This window comes from Moschus berezovskii, chromosome 23 (assembly GCF_049115385.1).
Source record: "Moschus berezovskii isolate FMDL1 chromosome 23, NW_MosBer_1.0, whole genome shotgun sequence".
Classification (NCBI taxonomy): domain Eukaryota; kingdom Metazoa; phylum Chordata; class Mammalia; order Artiodactyla; family Moschidae; genus Moschus; species Moschus berezovskii.
The window spans coordinates 58,352,244-58,366,965 of record NC_142482.1 but is presented as its reverse complement, the minus strand read 5'-3'; the positions used below and the strand labels follow the sequence as shown (position 1 = coordinate 58,366,965).

The following is a 14,722-nucleotide window of genomic DNA, read 5'->3' as shown; positions in this document are numbered from 1 at the left end:
CCCGTCTAATCCTAAGGAAAACATCAGACAGACCCAGATGGGGCTGCACTCTACAGGATACTGGCCAGAACTCAAGACTGTCAAGGTCAAGAGAAACAAGGAAAGCCCGAAAAATTGTCAGAGACCAGAGCGGACTAGAGACACGACAATGAAAAGCACTGTGCCGCCCTGGATTAGATCCCGGGACAGGAAGAGGGCTGTAATGGAAAAACTGGTGAAACGCGCGTCAAGTCTGGTGTTTCATTAGCAGTAATGCTCCAGTGTCAGTTTCTTAGTTTTTACCGGTGTAGCACAGTAATTAATGTAAAAGATTAATAATGGGACAAAGTGGGCGAGGGGTGCGCGAGAACTCTGCGCTGTGTCAGTAAGCTCACTGTGAATCTTAATACAGTGCAAAAAGCCCACTGAAAATGAGGCTGGTGAGTGCGATTATGAGGGGATACTGGTATAGAAGTTACCAGAGGTTTTGTTTTGAACCATCCTATGGAGCAGCTGGGGTAAGGATACTTCAATTTTTCCACAATAAAAATTTTTAAACTTATCCACAAGTTGAGAGAGAATGAAAGAATGAAGCTTGGTTTCTGATGTATAACACCCCATAAAATTACAGATCCAGTGAACTTTTCTCAAATTGAAACTGATAACAAGTGCTCATATAATGTGCTTAAGTCAGGACTTGGCACGAAACACTTAAAAAATGTTAGCAATTATTCAGAGTATTAGTACAGTTATTATATTTTTACATTAAAGGTGTAATTTAATAGCATCAGAGAGGAAATGAGAGACTGATGTAATATTTAAAATTTTCTTTCCTTCAAATAATAGTCCCACAAGTCCTAAAACCATACTGTATATATATATATAAATTTATTACTTGTCATATGGGGAATAGACTTTTTCCTTATATTTGATAATCTGACATACTTTTACAACCTAACCAAAACGAGAGATCAGATGTCAAGTGAAATTTTACTTTGCCCTGCCTTTCAAGGGATTTTCTCTTTAATAAATCAACACTCAAATGCATCAATATGAACCTTCCCAACTCTTCTCATTACTGTACCCATCTGAACAATCCTTTTTTCCTCCCTCAAATTTAATCAACATTGCCTCCACTTTTTCTGTATCTCTCTGACATGTATGTTTCTTTCTCAGATCAAACATCAGCCCCGCTTCTGAAGAGTTCCCTCCCAACTCAGCCGAGAGCTCAATCACTGTGCTCATTTTATCATCATAATTTCATCATCACAATCTGCTCTCTGCAGATGGTAAACCCCTGGAGGTAGAGATTGTTTCCTATTTGTTTTTGCGTATCTGCTGAGGCAGACCATTCTGGGTCCATTCCCCTCTTCTCTCTTCCTCTGAACACCCAAATACTATTTGGTGGTGATCACCAAGCATTTCTGTAGTCACTGCGGTGGCGGCATGCCTGCTCGGTCATGTTCAACTCTTTGCGACCCCAAGGATTGTAACCCATCAGGCTCCCCTTGCCCTGGAACTTTCCAGGCAAGACCACTGCAGTGGGTTGCCATTTCCTCCTCCAGGGAATCTTTCCCACCCAGGGATGGAACCTGTGTTTCTTGCATCTCCTGTGTTGGCAGGTGGATTCCTTACCACTGAGCCACCTGGGAAGCATTTGGTGGTAAAGGTGCCTGTGAAACAGATACCACTAGCCGCCTCCCACCTGCCTTCCCTTCTGCTGCAGGAAACGCAAACATGATGGCTGGCCTCCCGAAGCCACCCTGTGAGCAAGAGGACGTGAGCAGCCCCACTGGAGGAAAGGCTGAGGTCGTGGGGCTCTGGCCGCTGTGGGAGGAAAGGAGAGCCACTCTCTTCAGGGGTCTGTCACTAGGAACCAAACACCTTCCTTCAGACACAGTCGGGAATATTTGGGAACTCTTAAGTAAAACAGCGAATGAAACTTGAAAATAAAGCAAGGAGCTGGTGCAGGGCCACAGGTCATGAACTGTGACCCGCGTGGGCCTCCCCTCTCAGAGGCCCAGCACCTCTGGGGCTGGAAGGGCATGCCTTTACTCGATGACTACCAGGCGGACGCACACCTGAGGGGCCCCGCCAGGATCTCTGTTCACAGCACTGACTGGAATCGGGAATAAAAGCGCTGTGCGAAGTCGAGAGCAAGACAGTCAACGGTCCTGAAACACGAGCAAACACAAAAGAGGGCCTACAGTATTTTAACAGGATGCCGACAATTGAAGTGATGCTGCCACCGTGTGGCACTTACTCCTTTCTTTTGGAGACAAAATTTTATAAAGAAAAAGATTACTGTTGCTGGGTGCATTAACTTTTAAAAATACATAAACTACAAACAAGCTTCCCTTTAAACGTGAGCCAGTTTGTTTTTGAACCACGTTTAAATGGTCTAGAGAGGATGGAACTCAAGGAACCACATTCAATGTCATGTAATAATCTTTAATGGAAAAGAATCTGAAAAACAATGTGTGTGCATAACTCAATCCCTTTGCTGTGTACCTGAACCCTATTAATAATTGTACTTCAATAAATTAAAAAAAAAAAGACGGGAAACTTCCAGGAAGCCCTGACAGCTCTCCTCACCCTTCCTCTGGGCCCGGCTGTGTGTCTCAGGAAGACCGCTTTCATTAAGTAGAGGAGGGTATTACTTGGGCCAAGCAAAGAGCTGTAAATAGCTCACATTATCTACTCAACTCTAAATCTCTAAAACACTCTCAGCATCTCCCTCACAATGTGAAGGGGAACAGTTAGTGTGTAACAGAAAAGGCAGCTGAGCCCGATGGAGAAGAATTTCCACTGAAATCCCAGAAAGACCGCCCCGAAGGTGACTGTGGGAGAGGCCAGCACCAGGGACCTTTCATGAAGACGAGTGACACAACAGGCAGCTGCAGAGAATGCCAACACGCGGACGAAGCACTCTGAGCCCTTCAGAGACCATTCTTCTGTGAGGACAGGAGTCAGCCCGGCTGCATGAAGAGGGGTCTGTCTCACCCACAGATACAGCGCTGGTTCCTAACACGAGGTCTCACACAAAATAAGTGCTCAAGACGTTCTGCAACACATCTACCATATCCAGTGTGCAAATGTTCTTTAGTAAACAATCTCCTTCCCAGGTGGCACTAGTGGTAAAGAATCCACCTCCCGATGCAAGAGACAGCAGAGACATGGGTTTGATCCCTGAGTCGGGAATATTCCCTGGAGAAGGGAACGGCAACCCACTCCAGCATTCTTGCCTGGGGAATCCCACGGACAGAGGGGCCTGGTGGGCTGCAGTCCACAGGGTTGCAAAGACTTGGACACAACTGAGCTCATGCACACACACAGGTCTTTAGAGACACGTTTACAAACTTAAACAAAAAATAAAAACTAGTATTTCAAAATAGTCAGGCTGGGGCAGCAGGGAGAAAGATGACTTATGAAAAAAAAAATGAATGTTGGAAAAGCCAAGTTTTAGTCCAAGCTCTGCCAACTGCTCCTCTGAATCATACTAAGTACCTTCAACACACCAGACATTCTTTCACGCACTTGGATACAACAAAGCATAAGGACGGTTAAGTGTCTACATTCTCATGAAGGGTGACAGGCAATAAACCAGAGAGTAAGAAAAACATAGGTCATGGGAGGCAGAAGTATAAGGTGGTCCCTGAGACCCCCACTCCCAGATACACCCTGTGCTGTGCTGTGCTCCAAGCAGCGTCAACAGGATGAGGACGGAGAACTTCCAGATGTTCAAGCAGGATTTAGAAAAGGCAGAGGGACCAGAGATCTAATTGCCAACATCCAATGCATCATCGGAAAAGCAAGAGAGTTCCAGAAAAACATCTACATCTGCTTCATTGACTATGCTAAAGCCTCTGACTGTGTGATTCACAACCAACTGTGGAAAATTCTGAAAGAGATGGGAGTACCAGACCACCTTACCTGCCTCCTGAGAAATCTGTACACCGGTCAAGAAGCAATAGTTAGAACCGGACATGTAACAATGGCTTGGTTCAAAATTGGGAAAAGTGTACATTAAGGTTGTATACTGTCACCCCGCTTATTTAACTTCTATGCAGAGTACATCATGAGAAATGCCAGGCTGAATGAAGGACAAGCTGGAATCAAGATTGCCAGGAGAAATATCAACATGCAGATGATACCACCCTTATGGCAGAAAGTGAAGAGGAACTAAAAAGCCTCTTGATGAAAGTGAAAGAGGAGAGTGGCTTAAAACTCAACGTTCAGAAAACTAACATCCTGGCATCTGGTCCCATCACTTCATGGCAGATATATGGGGAAACGATGGAAATAGAGACAGACTTTATTTTCTTGGGCTCCAAAATCCCTGCAGATGGTGACTGCAGCCATGAAATTAAAAGACGCTTACTCCTTGGAAGAAAAGCTATGACCAACCTAGACAGCATATTAACAAGCAGAGACATTACTTTGCTGACAAAGGTCTGTCTAGCCAAAGCTATGGTTTTTCCAGTAGTCATGTAAGGATGTGAGAGTTGGACCATAAAGAGCCGAATTGATGCTTTTGAACTGTGGTGTTGAAGAAGACGCTTGAGAGTCCCATGGACTGCAAGAAGATCAAACCAGTCAACCCTAAAAAGGAAATCAACTCTTAATATTCACTGGAAGGATTGAAGCTGAAGCTCCAATACTTTGACCACCTGATGCTAAGAGGTGACTCATTAGAAAAGATGCTGATGCTGGGAAAGACTGAAGGTGGGAGGAGAAGGGGACGTGCTGCAGTCCACGGGGCTGCAAAGAGTCAGACACGACTGAGCGACTGAACAGCAACAATGCTCAGTCCTGTCAGACTCTGTGGCCCCAGGGACTGTAGTCCACCAGTCTCCTCTGTCCATGGGATTCTCCAGGCAAGAATACTGCACTGGGTTGCCATTTCCTCCTCCAGGGGATCTCCCCGACCCAGGGTCCAACCCATCTCCTGCACTGGCAGGCAGATTCTTTACAGCTGCACCACCCGGGAAGCCCACAGACACCTGTCAGTTATTCAGTCAAACCCGAATGGAGGTCCTGCTGTGAAGCTATTCTACAGTTTTACTTAAAGTCTCACATCAGCTGACTTTAAGGGAGATGATCCCAAGGAGGCCTGACTTCATTAGTGAGTCCTTAACAAGGCCTGGGCTCTTCTCGGCAAGAGAGACTTGAAGCATGAAGGGGATTCCACCTGATGGAGTCTCCACTTGCTAAGTCTTTGAGTAAGTGAAAGTCGCTCAGTCATGTCCCACTCTTTGCAACCCCACGGACTATATAGTCCATGGAATTCTCCAGGCCAGAATACTGGAGTGGGTAGCCTTTCCTTTCTCCAGGGGATCTTCCCGACCCAGGGATTGAACCAGGTCTCCTGCATTGCAGGCGGATTCTTTACCAGCTGAGCCACGAGGGAAGCCCAAGTCTTTGAAGAGGAGACCATATGGCAAGGAAGGTGGGTGGCTTCGAGGAGCTGAGGGACTCCCAGCTGACAGCAAGCAGGGAAATGGGACCTCCGTCAACCTCGGTGAGGCAGTGAGTCCAGCCAGTCACAGAAGTCAGGGGGAGGACCCTGAGCACCAAGGAAGGACGGGGCCGGGCCCAGCCCCGGATTCCACCTGTAAGACCTTGGGCAAAGCACCCGCCACGCTGTGCCTAGACTTGCTTGTCACTCAGGAACCGCCAACGATCTTTCCGTAGCAGGATAAGGGGACAGGGTCTATCGAGTTTTCTGTGTAAGGGATAACTATTCTTATCCTGCAACAAAAGTAACGATGACGAAGAAAACCAACAGCCACCTTCAGGCACCAGAAACGACTCCAAGAGACGCACACCTTTCATCTTCACAACAACCCTGTGAAGCAGGTGTCTGCTGAGCCCAGAAATGGTGTCCAGCGCAGCAGCTCTGTCCGTGTCCCCTGAGTGCTCTGTCCCAGAGGCTTTCTGGACTTGTAAAGGGTGTATGGAAACCTTCCCTCCTTTTGGCAGACCAAAGACTTCCTGCTTGGAGCCTGACTTGAAAATAAAATCCTGACTCCCAGAGAATCACACCACTGTTTGTGTGACACCATTAACCATCATCAACCTATCAGGAGCTTGGGGTGTTACTATGCGATGCACAGTGAACCAACTACACATGTGCAAAACCACAGTCAAACGCAGCAGGATGGCAGGCTGGAGGACAGAACATACAAGGCTGGGTGGTAGATGGTCCAGCCAGAAAGACAGGGACCAGGTCACTACAGGACACTGGCCTTTGTCTACAGACAGAAAAGGACATCCGACTCTCTGGCAGAGTCCCTTGGACAGTCAATCCTACCTGGAAATTCAATGATTTCAGGGTTGATTTCAGGAAATCAACCCTGAAAATTCACTGGAAGGACTGAAGCTGAAGCTCCAATACCTTCGCTACCTGATTCAAAGAGCAAACTCACTGGAAAAGACCCTAATGTTGGGAAAGATTGAAGGCAAAAGCAGAGGGCAGCAGAGGATGAGCTGGTCAGATAGCATTATTGACTCAGTGAATTTGGGCAAACTCCCGGAGAGAGTGGAGGACAGAGGAGCCTTACATGCTACAGTCCACGGGGTCACAAAGAGTCGGACACGACTGAGCGACTCAACAACTGCAAATCTGACAGCAGGGTGAAGACTAGATTTGACTGGGTTGATAGGGCAGGCATACTGATCAGAAAGCACACGTTTATGCAGTAATGTCTAGAAACTTGACCGCTGAATATGACTTACAGGGGAGGGAAGAGCCAGGGGTGATTCTCATGCTTTAACTTGAGAGCTTTGGGTAGATGCTGCTGCCTCAAATGAGAAAAAAAGAATACAGAAAAGGGGTCTGGAAAACTGACCCATCCATCTTTAAAATGTTTTTTTTCTCTTTTTTAAGTATACCTCATCTTAGAGAAGAAAAACTGAGCTCAACGGACAGTAAACAAGCCAAAGCAGACACCAGACCTGGAGCCCAAGGCTCCTCCCACCTACACTTGTGCTCCCTCTATTCATGTCAATGTCTCTTAATAAGTTTTACTTTGTATATTTTATGGACACAAGAACAGAAATCAGAGATTTTAAAACTAGAGAATTTCCCTTCTGTGTATTAACACACTAGCAGATCAGGGTGGTATTTTTGCAAAATGAGTTGCAAATACTCACTTCAAATTCTTTCACAAAATAACGGGTTTCACCTTGGATAACTGGTCTGTGATCTAAGAGCCTTGAATGAACTTCTCCAAGATCTGTAAAGAGAAAATAAAATTCAAGGTCAACCCATACTAAGTAGCACAATCTCTAGCTTGTTTCACTCTTCCTGTTCCCCATAAACATGCGCAGGTTAAAATCTGGTTCAGACTATGGATTATCTGGTTAGTAAATTGGTAAAGTAGTTTTGAGAACAATTAGGCAATATCTCATAAAGTGAAGGCATATACACCCAGCAATTTCATGCCGGGATTAAAATCCAGTTCAGACTATGGATTATCTGGTTAGTAAATCGCTAAAGTAGTTTTGAAAGAGCAATTTGGCCGCATCAAATGAAACTCCATGGGACTTCCCTGGTGGCTCAGACGGTAAAGTGTCTGCCTACAATGAGGGAGACCTGGCTTCGATACCTGGGTCAGGAAGATCTCCTGGAGAAGGAAATGGCAACCCACTCCAGTACTCTTGCCTGGAAAATCCTATGGACGGAGGATCCTGGTAGGCTACAGTTCATGGGGTCGCAAAGAGTCGGACACGACTGAGCGACTTCACTTCACTAATGAAACTCCAATACTTTGGCCGCCTCGTGTGACGAGTTGACTCACTGGAAAAGAGTCTGATGCTGGCAGGGATTGGGGGTGGGAGGAGACGGGGACGACAGAGAATGAGATGGCTGGATGGCATCACTGACTCGATGGACATGAGTTTGGGTGAACTCCGGGAGTTGGTGATGGACAGAGAGGCCTGGCGTGCTGTGATTCATGGGGTCGCAGAGAGTCGGACACGACTGAGCGACTGAACTGAATAAAGTTAGAAGACATGCACACTCAGCAATTTCATGCCTAAATATGTGCCCTAGAAAAACCTCTTATACAAAAGAGAGAGAATGTGTGACTGTTTACTACGGGACGAGTATAAGGAAAAGAAAAAAAAGGGCGTGGGGCGGAAACAACGTAATATTCTCATGGATACTACAAAGCAGTGAATGAAAATGAATACTGTGGGGCAACATTTATTAACATGGACAAATCCCACAAACAAAACGTCAAGCCCAAAGGCAAGTTTCAGAAAGATAAAGCGACTTATATAAACTTTCAGAGCAGGCAGCTTCTGCAAGGAAGCAGGAGAGGCTGGGTCGGTTTGCCGCTGCTGGGAGGCTCCCGGCGCGGAGGGAAGGGGCGCACGCGGGCCGGGTCCCCCACCCGCAGCCTGCAGCAAACGCGAGGCCGCCGCGGCTCGGCCCCGGGTCAGAGGGCGCCGCTGGTCGGTGGGACTGCGCTGGGACCACCGGGCGAGAGCCCTGCTACGCCATACCCTTGATAATGAGGTGCGCCGGCGAGCCCGCGAACCCCAGAGAGTCCTTCTTCTTGCCGCCGCCGCCTCCCGGGGCGGCCTCGCCACCCCCCGGGGTCTCCGTCCCACCGCCGCTCATCCCGACCGGTTCCGCCCACCCGCGACCGCGCTGCGCCTGCGCACACCTCCGCGGACGGCGCTCCCTGCGCGGGCTTTTGGCGTCATCAAAGGGCGACGGGGAAATCGCGTCAACCCAGGGGCGGTTCCCGTAAAGGCACTACGGTGTAGCCAGTGACCTGACCTTGAAAGAAGCCGGTGCCGCCATGCTGGATGAGGGCAGGTGCTGCCAGCAGGGGAGGATGTCTGAAACTTAGAGCTAAACTTATACCTCCTCCCTAAACCCGCTGGAGAGGTTTGGAGGGGTTGGCGGAGAGGAAATCTAGTCATAGAATAATATTAATAATGTGTGTGTGTGTTAGTCACTCAGTCGTGTCCGACTCTTTGCGACGCCATGGACTGTAACCCGCCAGGCTCCTCTATGGGATTTTCCAGGCAAGAATACTGGAGTGCGTTGCTATTCCCTTCTCCAGGGAATATCATATTAGTGACATAAATTTCTTATCCGTACTGTTACCAGCCACCAGTATTTTACAGAGGGTTTTTGAGGTGCGTGCTTTGCCACCTTGGTCGTCATGGCAACGCTGGGGCACATTTTTGTCATTTCTAATAAATGAAGAAATAGGTCTAGAGATTGGTTCGCCCAGATCACTTCTCCGAATCATTCATGCCCATGTAAAAAGCAAAAAGTGTCTGTTCTTGGGATCTGTACTTACAAAATCTCAACCAGTTGTTCCGTAGGCTAAGAGAAAACGCGTGTAATTATGGAAGGGACCGTTTCTTGCTAGGCTGCTGCTTTGATTGGTAGTCGTGAAGAAACAAATCCAGTGCTGACAAGTACCCAGCGCTGCTTTGTGCTAAACTTTATAAAGTTCACTTTGGAGTCTCAACAAGTCCTCCTGCCCGTTGAGAGGAGAGGACAGTGCAACTTGACAGTGTCTTCTTCACCCCCTACGCTCATCCAGTGTTTCCGAGACTCATCTCTGAATCCCCCCTGTTGGATTCATGTTATGCACAGTGCTTATCCTCAAGGGTTTCTCTGGCCACCAAAACTTACAACCGAGGGCGTTATAAATGATCGCACGGAAGAAGGCGCAGTACATCTGGGGACAGGAGGTGGTCAGGAGAGACGTCCAGAGGAGGTGTACTTTGTCTTCAGATCCGAAATGAGGTGTCAGGTGGGGTGGGGTGAAGACGGAACGTAGGGATTTCTAGCAGAGGAAATGAAGAGGCATAAAATAGATGAATTCATAAACAGAATGTGAGCTGGGCTTATTGCAAGTTATTGAGTCGGGCTTCTAACTTTTCATTTCCCTCCCTTTGGCATCTGCCTCCAGAAAACATAATTATTTTTAAAGCCCTTCATTATCCTCCTCACATCTAGGCACTTTTCTCACTCAAGTTTTCTTCTGTACCTGCAAGACTAAGTCTTCTCTAAGCTCATCTCTGAGTGTCTTTGAACTGCTGGAAAACCTGGGCAGGCTTGATACCTAGCAGGACCCTGTGGGGTTCCTGAGCACAAAACCTCTTGGTGGCCCCCATTTCTTGATTACAGGGAATAGAATTCATCAGCCTCCATGATCTTTCCTGAGTTCCAAGGAGCAGATTCAAACAGTTGTTAATTAGTAAAGGGAGGGGATATGGAGACAAGAGAGGAACAGTTAACAGAACCAATAATGTCCAGAGTTCCCTAGTGGTCGAGTAGTTAGGACTCCGTGTTCTCACTGCTGTAGATAGATAGTGAAAGTTGCTCCGTCATATCTGACTCTTTGCGACCCCACGGACTATACAGTCCATGGAATTCTCCAGGCCAGAATACTGGATTGGGTAGCCTTTCCCTTCTCCAGGGGATCTTCCCAACCCAGAGACTGAACCCAGGTCTCCCACATTGCAGGCGGATTCTTTACCAGCTGAGCCACAAGGGAAGCCCCAGAATACTGGAATAGGTAGCCTGTCCCTCCTCCAGCGGATCTTCCTGACCCAGGAATCAAACCAGGGTCTCCTGCACTGAAGGCGGATTCTTTATCAACTGAGCTCTCAGGGAAGCCCCTTACTGCTGTAGTCTGGGTTCAGTTCCTGATTGGGGAACTAGGATCCCTGCAAGACATGAGGCCAAAAAAAAAAAAAAAAAATAGTGCAGCCTTGGGGTAGGGTGCTGGTTCCCCCTCAAGGTATATACAGAACAATGTCCTTGAGCTTTTCTGCAGATACTGAAACCCCTACCAGGTGGAAGAAGTTAACTGAAAGTTGCCCACAAGCATGTGCAGACCCCAGACTGGTTGGAAAACAGAAGGTTGATGATGCTGACCCCCACTTGCCTCATTACCAGCCCATCAGAAGAGTGTCCACGAGCTGATCACACCCTGTTTGAACCATTACTATAAAACTCTCACTACCCCTCCACGTTGGGACACAGTTTTAAAGTTGTTCTTTTCTACTTCATCCAAAACTCTATCTCCAAAGTTTAATTCGGTATCGGGGTACAGAGGCTGGATTCACCTTTGAGCTCCCTCTTCACGAGTGATCGCTTCTCCCACATTAATGTGTAATTAAAAATGAACATTCTGGGTTGTGCCTCCCCAGGTTCTGTTTTAGTGGCTCTTGGGTAGCTGCTCCCTCTCCTTCTCCAATTGCCAACTGATTAGGAGATAAGCAATAAAAGAACTCCAGGTGCAGCAGTTAACACTTTGGAATCAGACAGAATTGGGTTCAAATTCTGGCTGTGCCACTTGCCTGAATTTCCTTTTCTACAAAATGGCAGTAAAATATCCGTATTATAAAGTTGTAATGATTAAAAAAGATTAAACTTGTACTTAGAACTGTGCCTGGCACATATCAAATGCTCAATAAATATTATTTCAATAACCTCCTGTATCTTCTTTTAAAGCCCTGTATAATCTGCTCTCATTCTTCCAGCCTGCCTTTAGCTGCCACCATTATAATTTCTTGCATATGTTTTGCACTTTACGATTTTTAAACTGTTATCACACATAACATGGGCTTCCCAGGTGACTCAGTGGTAAAGAATCCACCTGCAATGTAGGAGATGAGGGTTTGATCCCTGGGTGGGGAAGATCCCCTGGAGAAGGAAATGGCAAACCACTCTAGTATTCTTGCCTGGGTGATCCCATGGACAGAGGAGCCTGGTGGGCTATGGTCCATGGGGTCGCAAAAGAGTCGAACACGACTGAGCAACTAAACAACGACAACGCATAACATAGCACATTCTCAACCTTCACATAAATCTATTTGAGGAAATATTAAAACACCCATTTTCAGGACTTCCCTGGGGGTCCTGTGGTTAAGACTTTGTGCTTCCAATTTAGGGGGGATGGGTTCCATGCCTGATTGAGGAACTAAGATCCCACATGTTGTCAGATGCGACCCCCCCAAAAAAATTAAAACACCGAAATACCCATTTTGTAACTACAGAAACTCAGGATTAGAGAATGTGGGTGAGCCTCTAACATGTCTACAACACTTCCTCCTTGCCCTGTACACGCAGGACAGCACACTGCTCTGCCATCAAGAGAAGGACTTTGTTCTCCTTCGAGGTCAGCCAGTCTGGACTGACCTTGTGACTTCCTTTGACCAGTGGAACCTATTTTTGAAGTGGGTTAACAAATTAAAAATGGAAGAAACTGATGAAAAGAAAGGAAAATATTAGATGGTCTTTAGGGGTAATATACTTAATATTACTGTGTATTAATCATATGAAGTTTTGGAAATGCCTCTGGCACACCAAGCCCAGAGGCGGGTGTGTTGTGAAATGACGCTCTGCGTGTTGCTGTCAGCTGTCTCCAGGAGCAGCTTTACAGTTCTGACCTTTCCTGCACCGAATCCCGCTTGTTGCCCTGAGCGCTGCGTCCAGCGTAGCTCCGTCACTTGAGAACATGCAGAGCTTTACCGTGAGAGCTGCTGCTCTGAAGCTGCTATCGGGACAGAGACGACCGGCGGGAAGTCAGGACGCTCCGACAGCACACTGGGCCCACCTCCAGAAAACTGGACTCGGACGTGACACACGACAAGAGCACCCGCTTGAGGATGAGTGCAGCTGCTATGTGTCACCCAAGCTTCCAACAGGTGGTTCTCATGGCGGGGTTGTCACACCAGACCTGTTGAATCAGACACTCAAACGGGAAGCCCAAGGTAATTACCATTCATGCTCAAGCCTGAGAACCACTGCATTCGTGCCAGTGTCTGTCATCCATGCCCAAAACTTCTGACAATGACAGTTAACTCTAGCGCCCTTTCATACAAGTCACAAGGTTCGAGCCAAATGCCTAACAGTCAGGAACTGTAGAGCTGCTGAGGCCAACCAGAGGGCCAGACATTCCCTGGTGGATCAGATGACAGAGAATCTGCCTGCAATCCAGAAGACCCGGGTTTGATCCCTGGGTCGGGAAGATCCCCTGGAGAAGGAAACAGCAACCCAGGCCAGTATTCGTGCCTGGAGAATCCCATGGACAGAGGAGCCGAGCCTGGCAGGCTAGAGTCCATGGGGTCACAAAGAGTCAGACACTAGTGAATGACTGTGTGTGTGTGTGTGCGGGCTAGAGTCCATGGGGTCACAAAGAGTCAGGCACTAGTGAATGACTGTGTGTGTGTGTGTGTGTGTTGCAGGAGGTCAGGAAAAACTAGGCCAGTGGAAGAAAGATAACCCATTTTGCACAAACAGACTAGTTCATGGACTGCACCAAAAAAACTTTGTAATTTGTAATCAGATGGCTGGAAGTTTGTGGTCTTGCGCAAAGCAGGCCTGGGGCCTTGCTGTTTAGAGCAATGCCGTGTCAGGTTAGCTGTGTGGCTATTGTATTTCAAGCTTAAGTTGGACAGACAGGCCTGCCAGGCACAAATTTCTCAAGCAGATGATGTTCGGTGGGGACAAAAATTATCCACAGCAAGGCCTCAAGCACAGATGACCCTCAGCAGAAATGGCAAGCCTAGTCCGCGGGATCCCTCCTACAGCTCACTAGCCCTGGGGACCCAGCCTCTCTGAAGTGGAAGAGACAGCATGGGCGGGCCATCACATTAACTCGGCAGGCTGGAAGAGCCGCGGCGCTTTCATCCTCCTCACAAAGAAACGCAAGTTTAAAAGATGAAAATATTCCTAAAGGAATCGTGCTAATGGAAGAAGAAACCCTTCAGCCATGGTAGCAAAAGTGGCCAGCATCTCAAATTCTCCTGACTTCCTGTCTCCCTGCTTTTGGTCTCGCTCCTAAGTGAAAGATGAGTTTTGCTAGATAAGGTAGCAGTTGGAATTAAGTTTTATTCATCAGCAGGAGGGAAAATCAGGCAGAGCCTGCAGGAATATGGGCTCCAGCAACATGTAATCATTATTGCAAAATCAAATTCCCCATCTCATCTCGGATATGCCTGTATGTAACCCTGGAGCTGGGTTTCAGTGTTATAAATCCAGATCTAAGACGTGGAGGAGTGGGATGAGGAGCCCCTTTGTGTACCGAGAACCTCTGCCCAGCAAGAGATATATGATGGCAACTTTCCCCCATTGCTTTTGCAGTAAAATCCACCCAGAGCTCCAGGAAGAGTTTAGAATGTAATTCAGCTTCAGTAAATCAAGACTAAAATTAAGATGGCCAGATATGTAGCAGCCTACTCAGGTGCATGGAGAATTTGAAATTTAGTGCCCTGGTAATGGGTCGGAACAGGTTATCCAATTATGGAGAGAAAGAAGAAATATTGCTCTCTGAGGCTAGAAAGCTAAATGCTCAAATCCATGACACCACCACATCTCTGCCAAAGCTGGATTAATATTGAAGTTTGTGTAACATCTGATTCTTTTTTTAAGTAATGAAGTCAAATGATAGGAAAAATACACAAACATGAAAGAGCTGCACTTTGTAATCATTGTAATTTGACTCCTTGTCAAAGAACTGTGTCTTTCATCTCGGTGCGATGTATGTGTAACTGATTGTTAGAGTTCTATTCTTTCCTAACAATACTTCTGCTTAAACATTTATCAACACATCTTGAAGCTTTTCTGGAAGGACTTCAGCAGGGCTCTCTCACATTTAGCACCAGGACAGGGTGATCTGCCCATTCATTCCTCTTCTACGTCCTTGCCTCGGCCCCTGCAGGACACCTAATGTGCCCACTGAAGACTGTGGGGGCTATG

General features: G+C 47.2%; 1 protein-coding gene across 2 annotated transcripts in view; it reads right to left on the bottom strand.

Annotated features, from left to right (window-relative positions):
* Positions 1 to 12,711, bottom strand: part of BLOC1S5 (biogenesis of lysosomal organelles complex 1 subunit 5) — a 33,409-nt gene extending 20,698 nt beyond the window's left edge. Inside the window, exons 1-3 of one of the 2 annotated variants that reach the window (XM_088831441.1) lie at positions 12,494 to 12,711; positions 9,644 to 9,797; positions 7,135 to 7,217 (exon numbers count right to left, since the gene is read on the bottom strand). In XM_088831441.1, coding sequence (XP_088687567.1) covers positions 7,135 to 7,217; positions 9,644 to 9,689 — 129 coding nt within the window. In that variant the 5' untranslated portion in view covers positions 9,690 to 9,797; positions 12,494 to 12,711. Of the gene's footprint in view, positions 1 to 7,134; positions 7,218 to 8,490; positions 8,787 to 9,643; positions 9,798 to 12,493 lie in introns of those variants that run through there. The other variant, XM_088831440.1, reaches the window with a different exon arrangement.
* Positions 12,712 to 14,722: the final 2,011 nt, after the last annotated feature.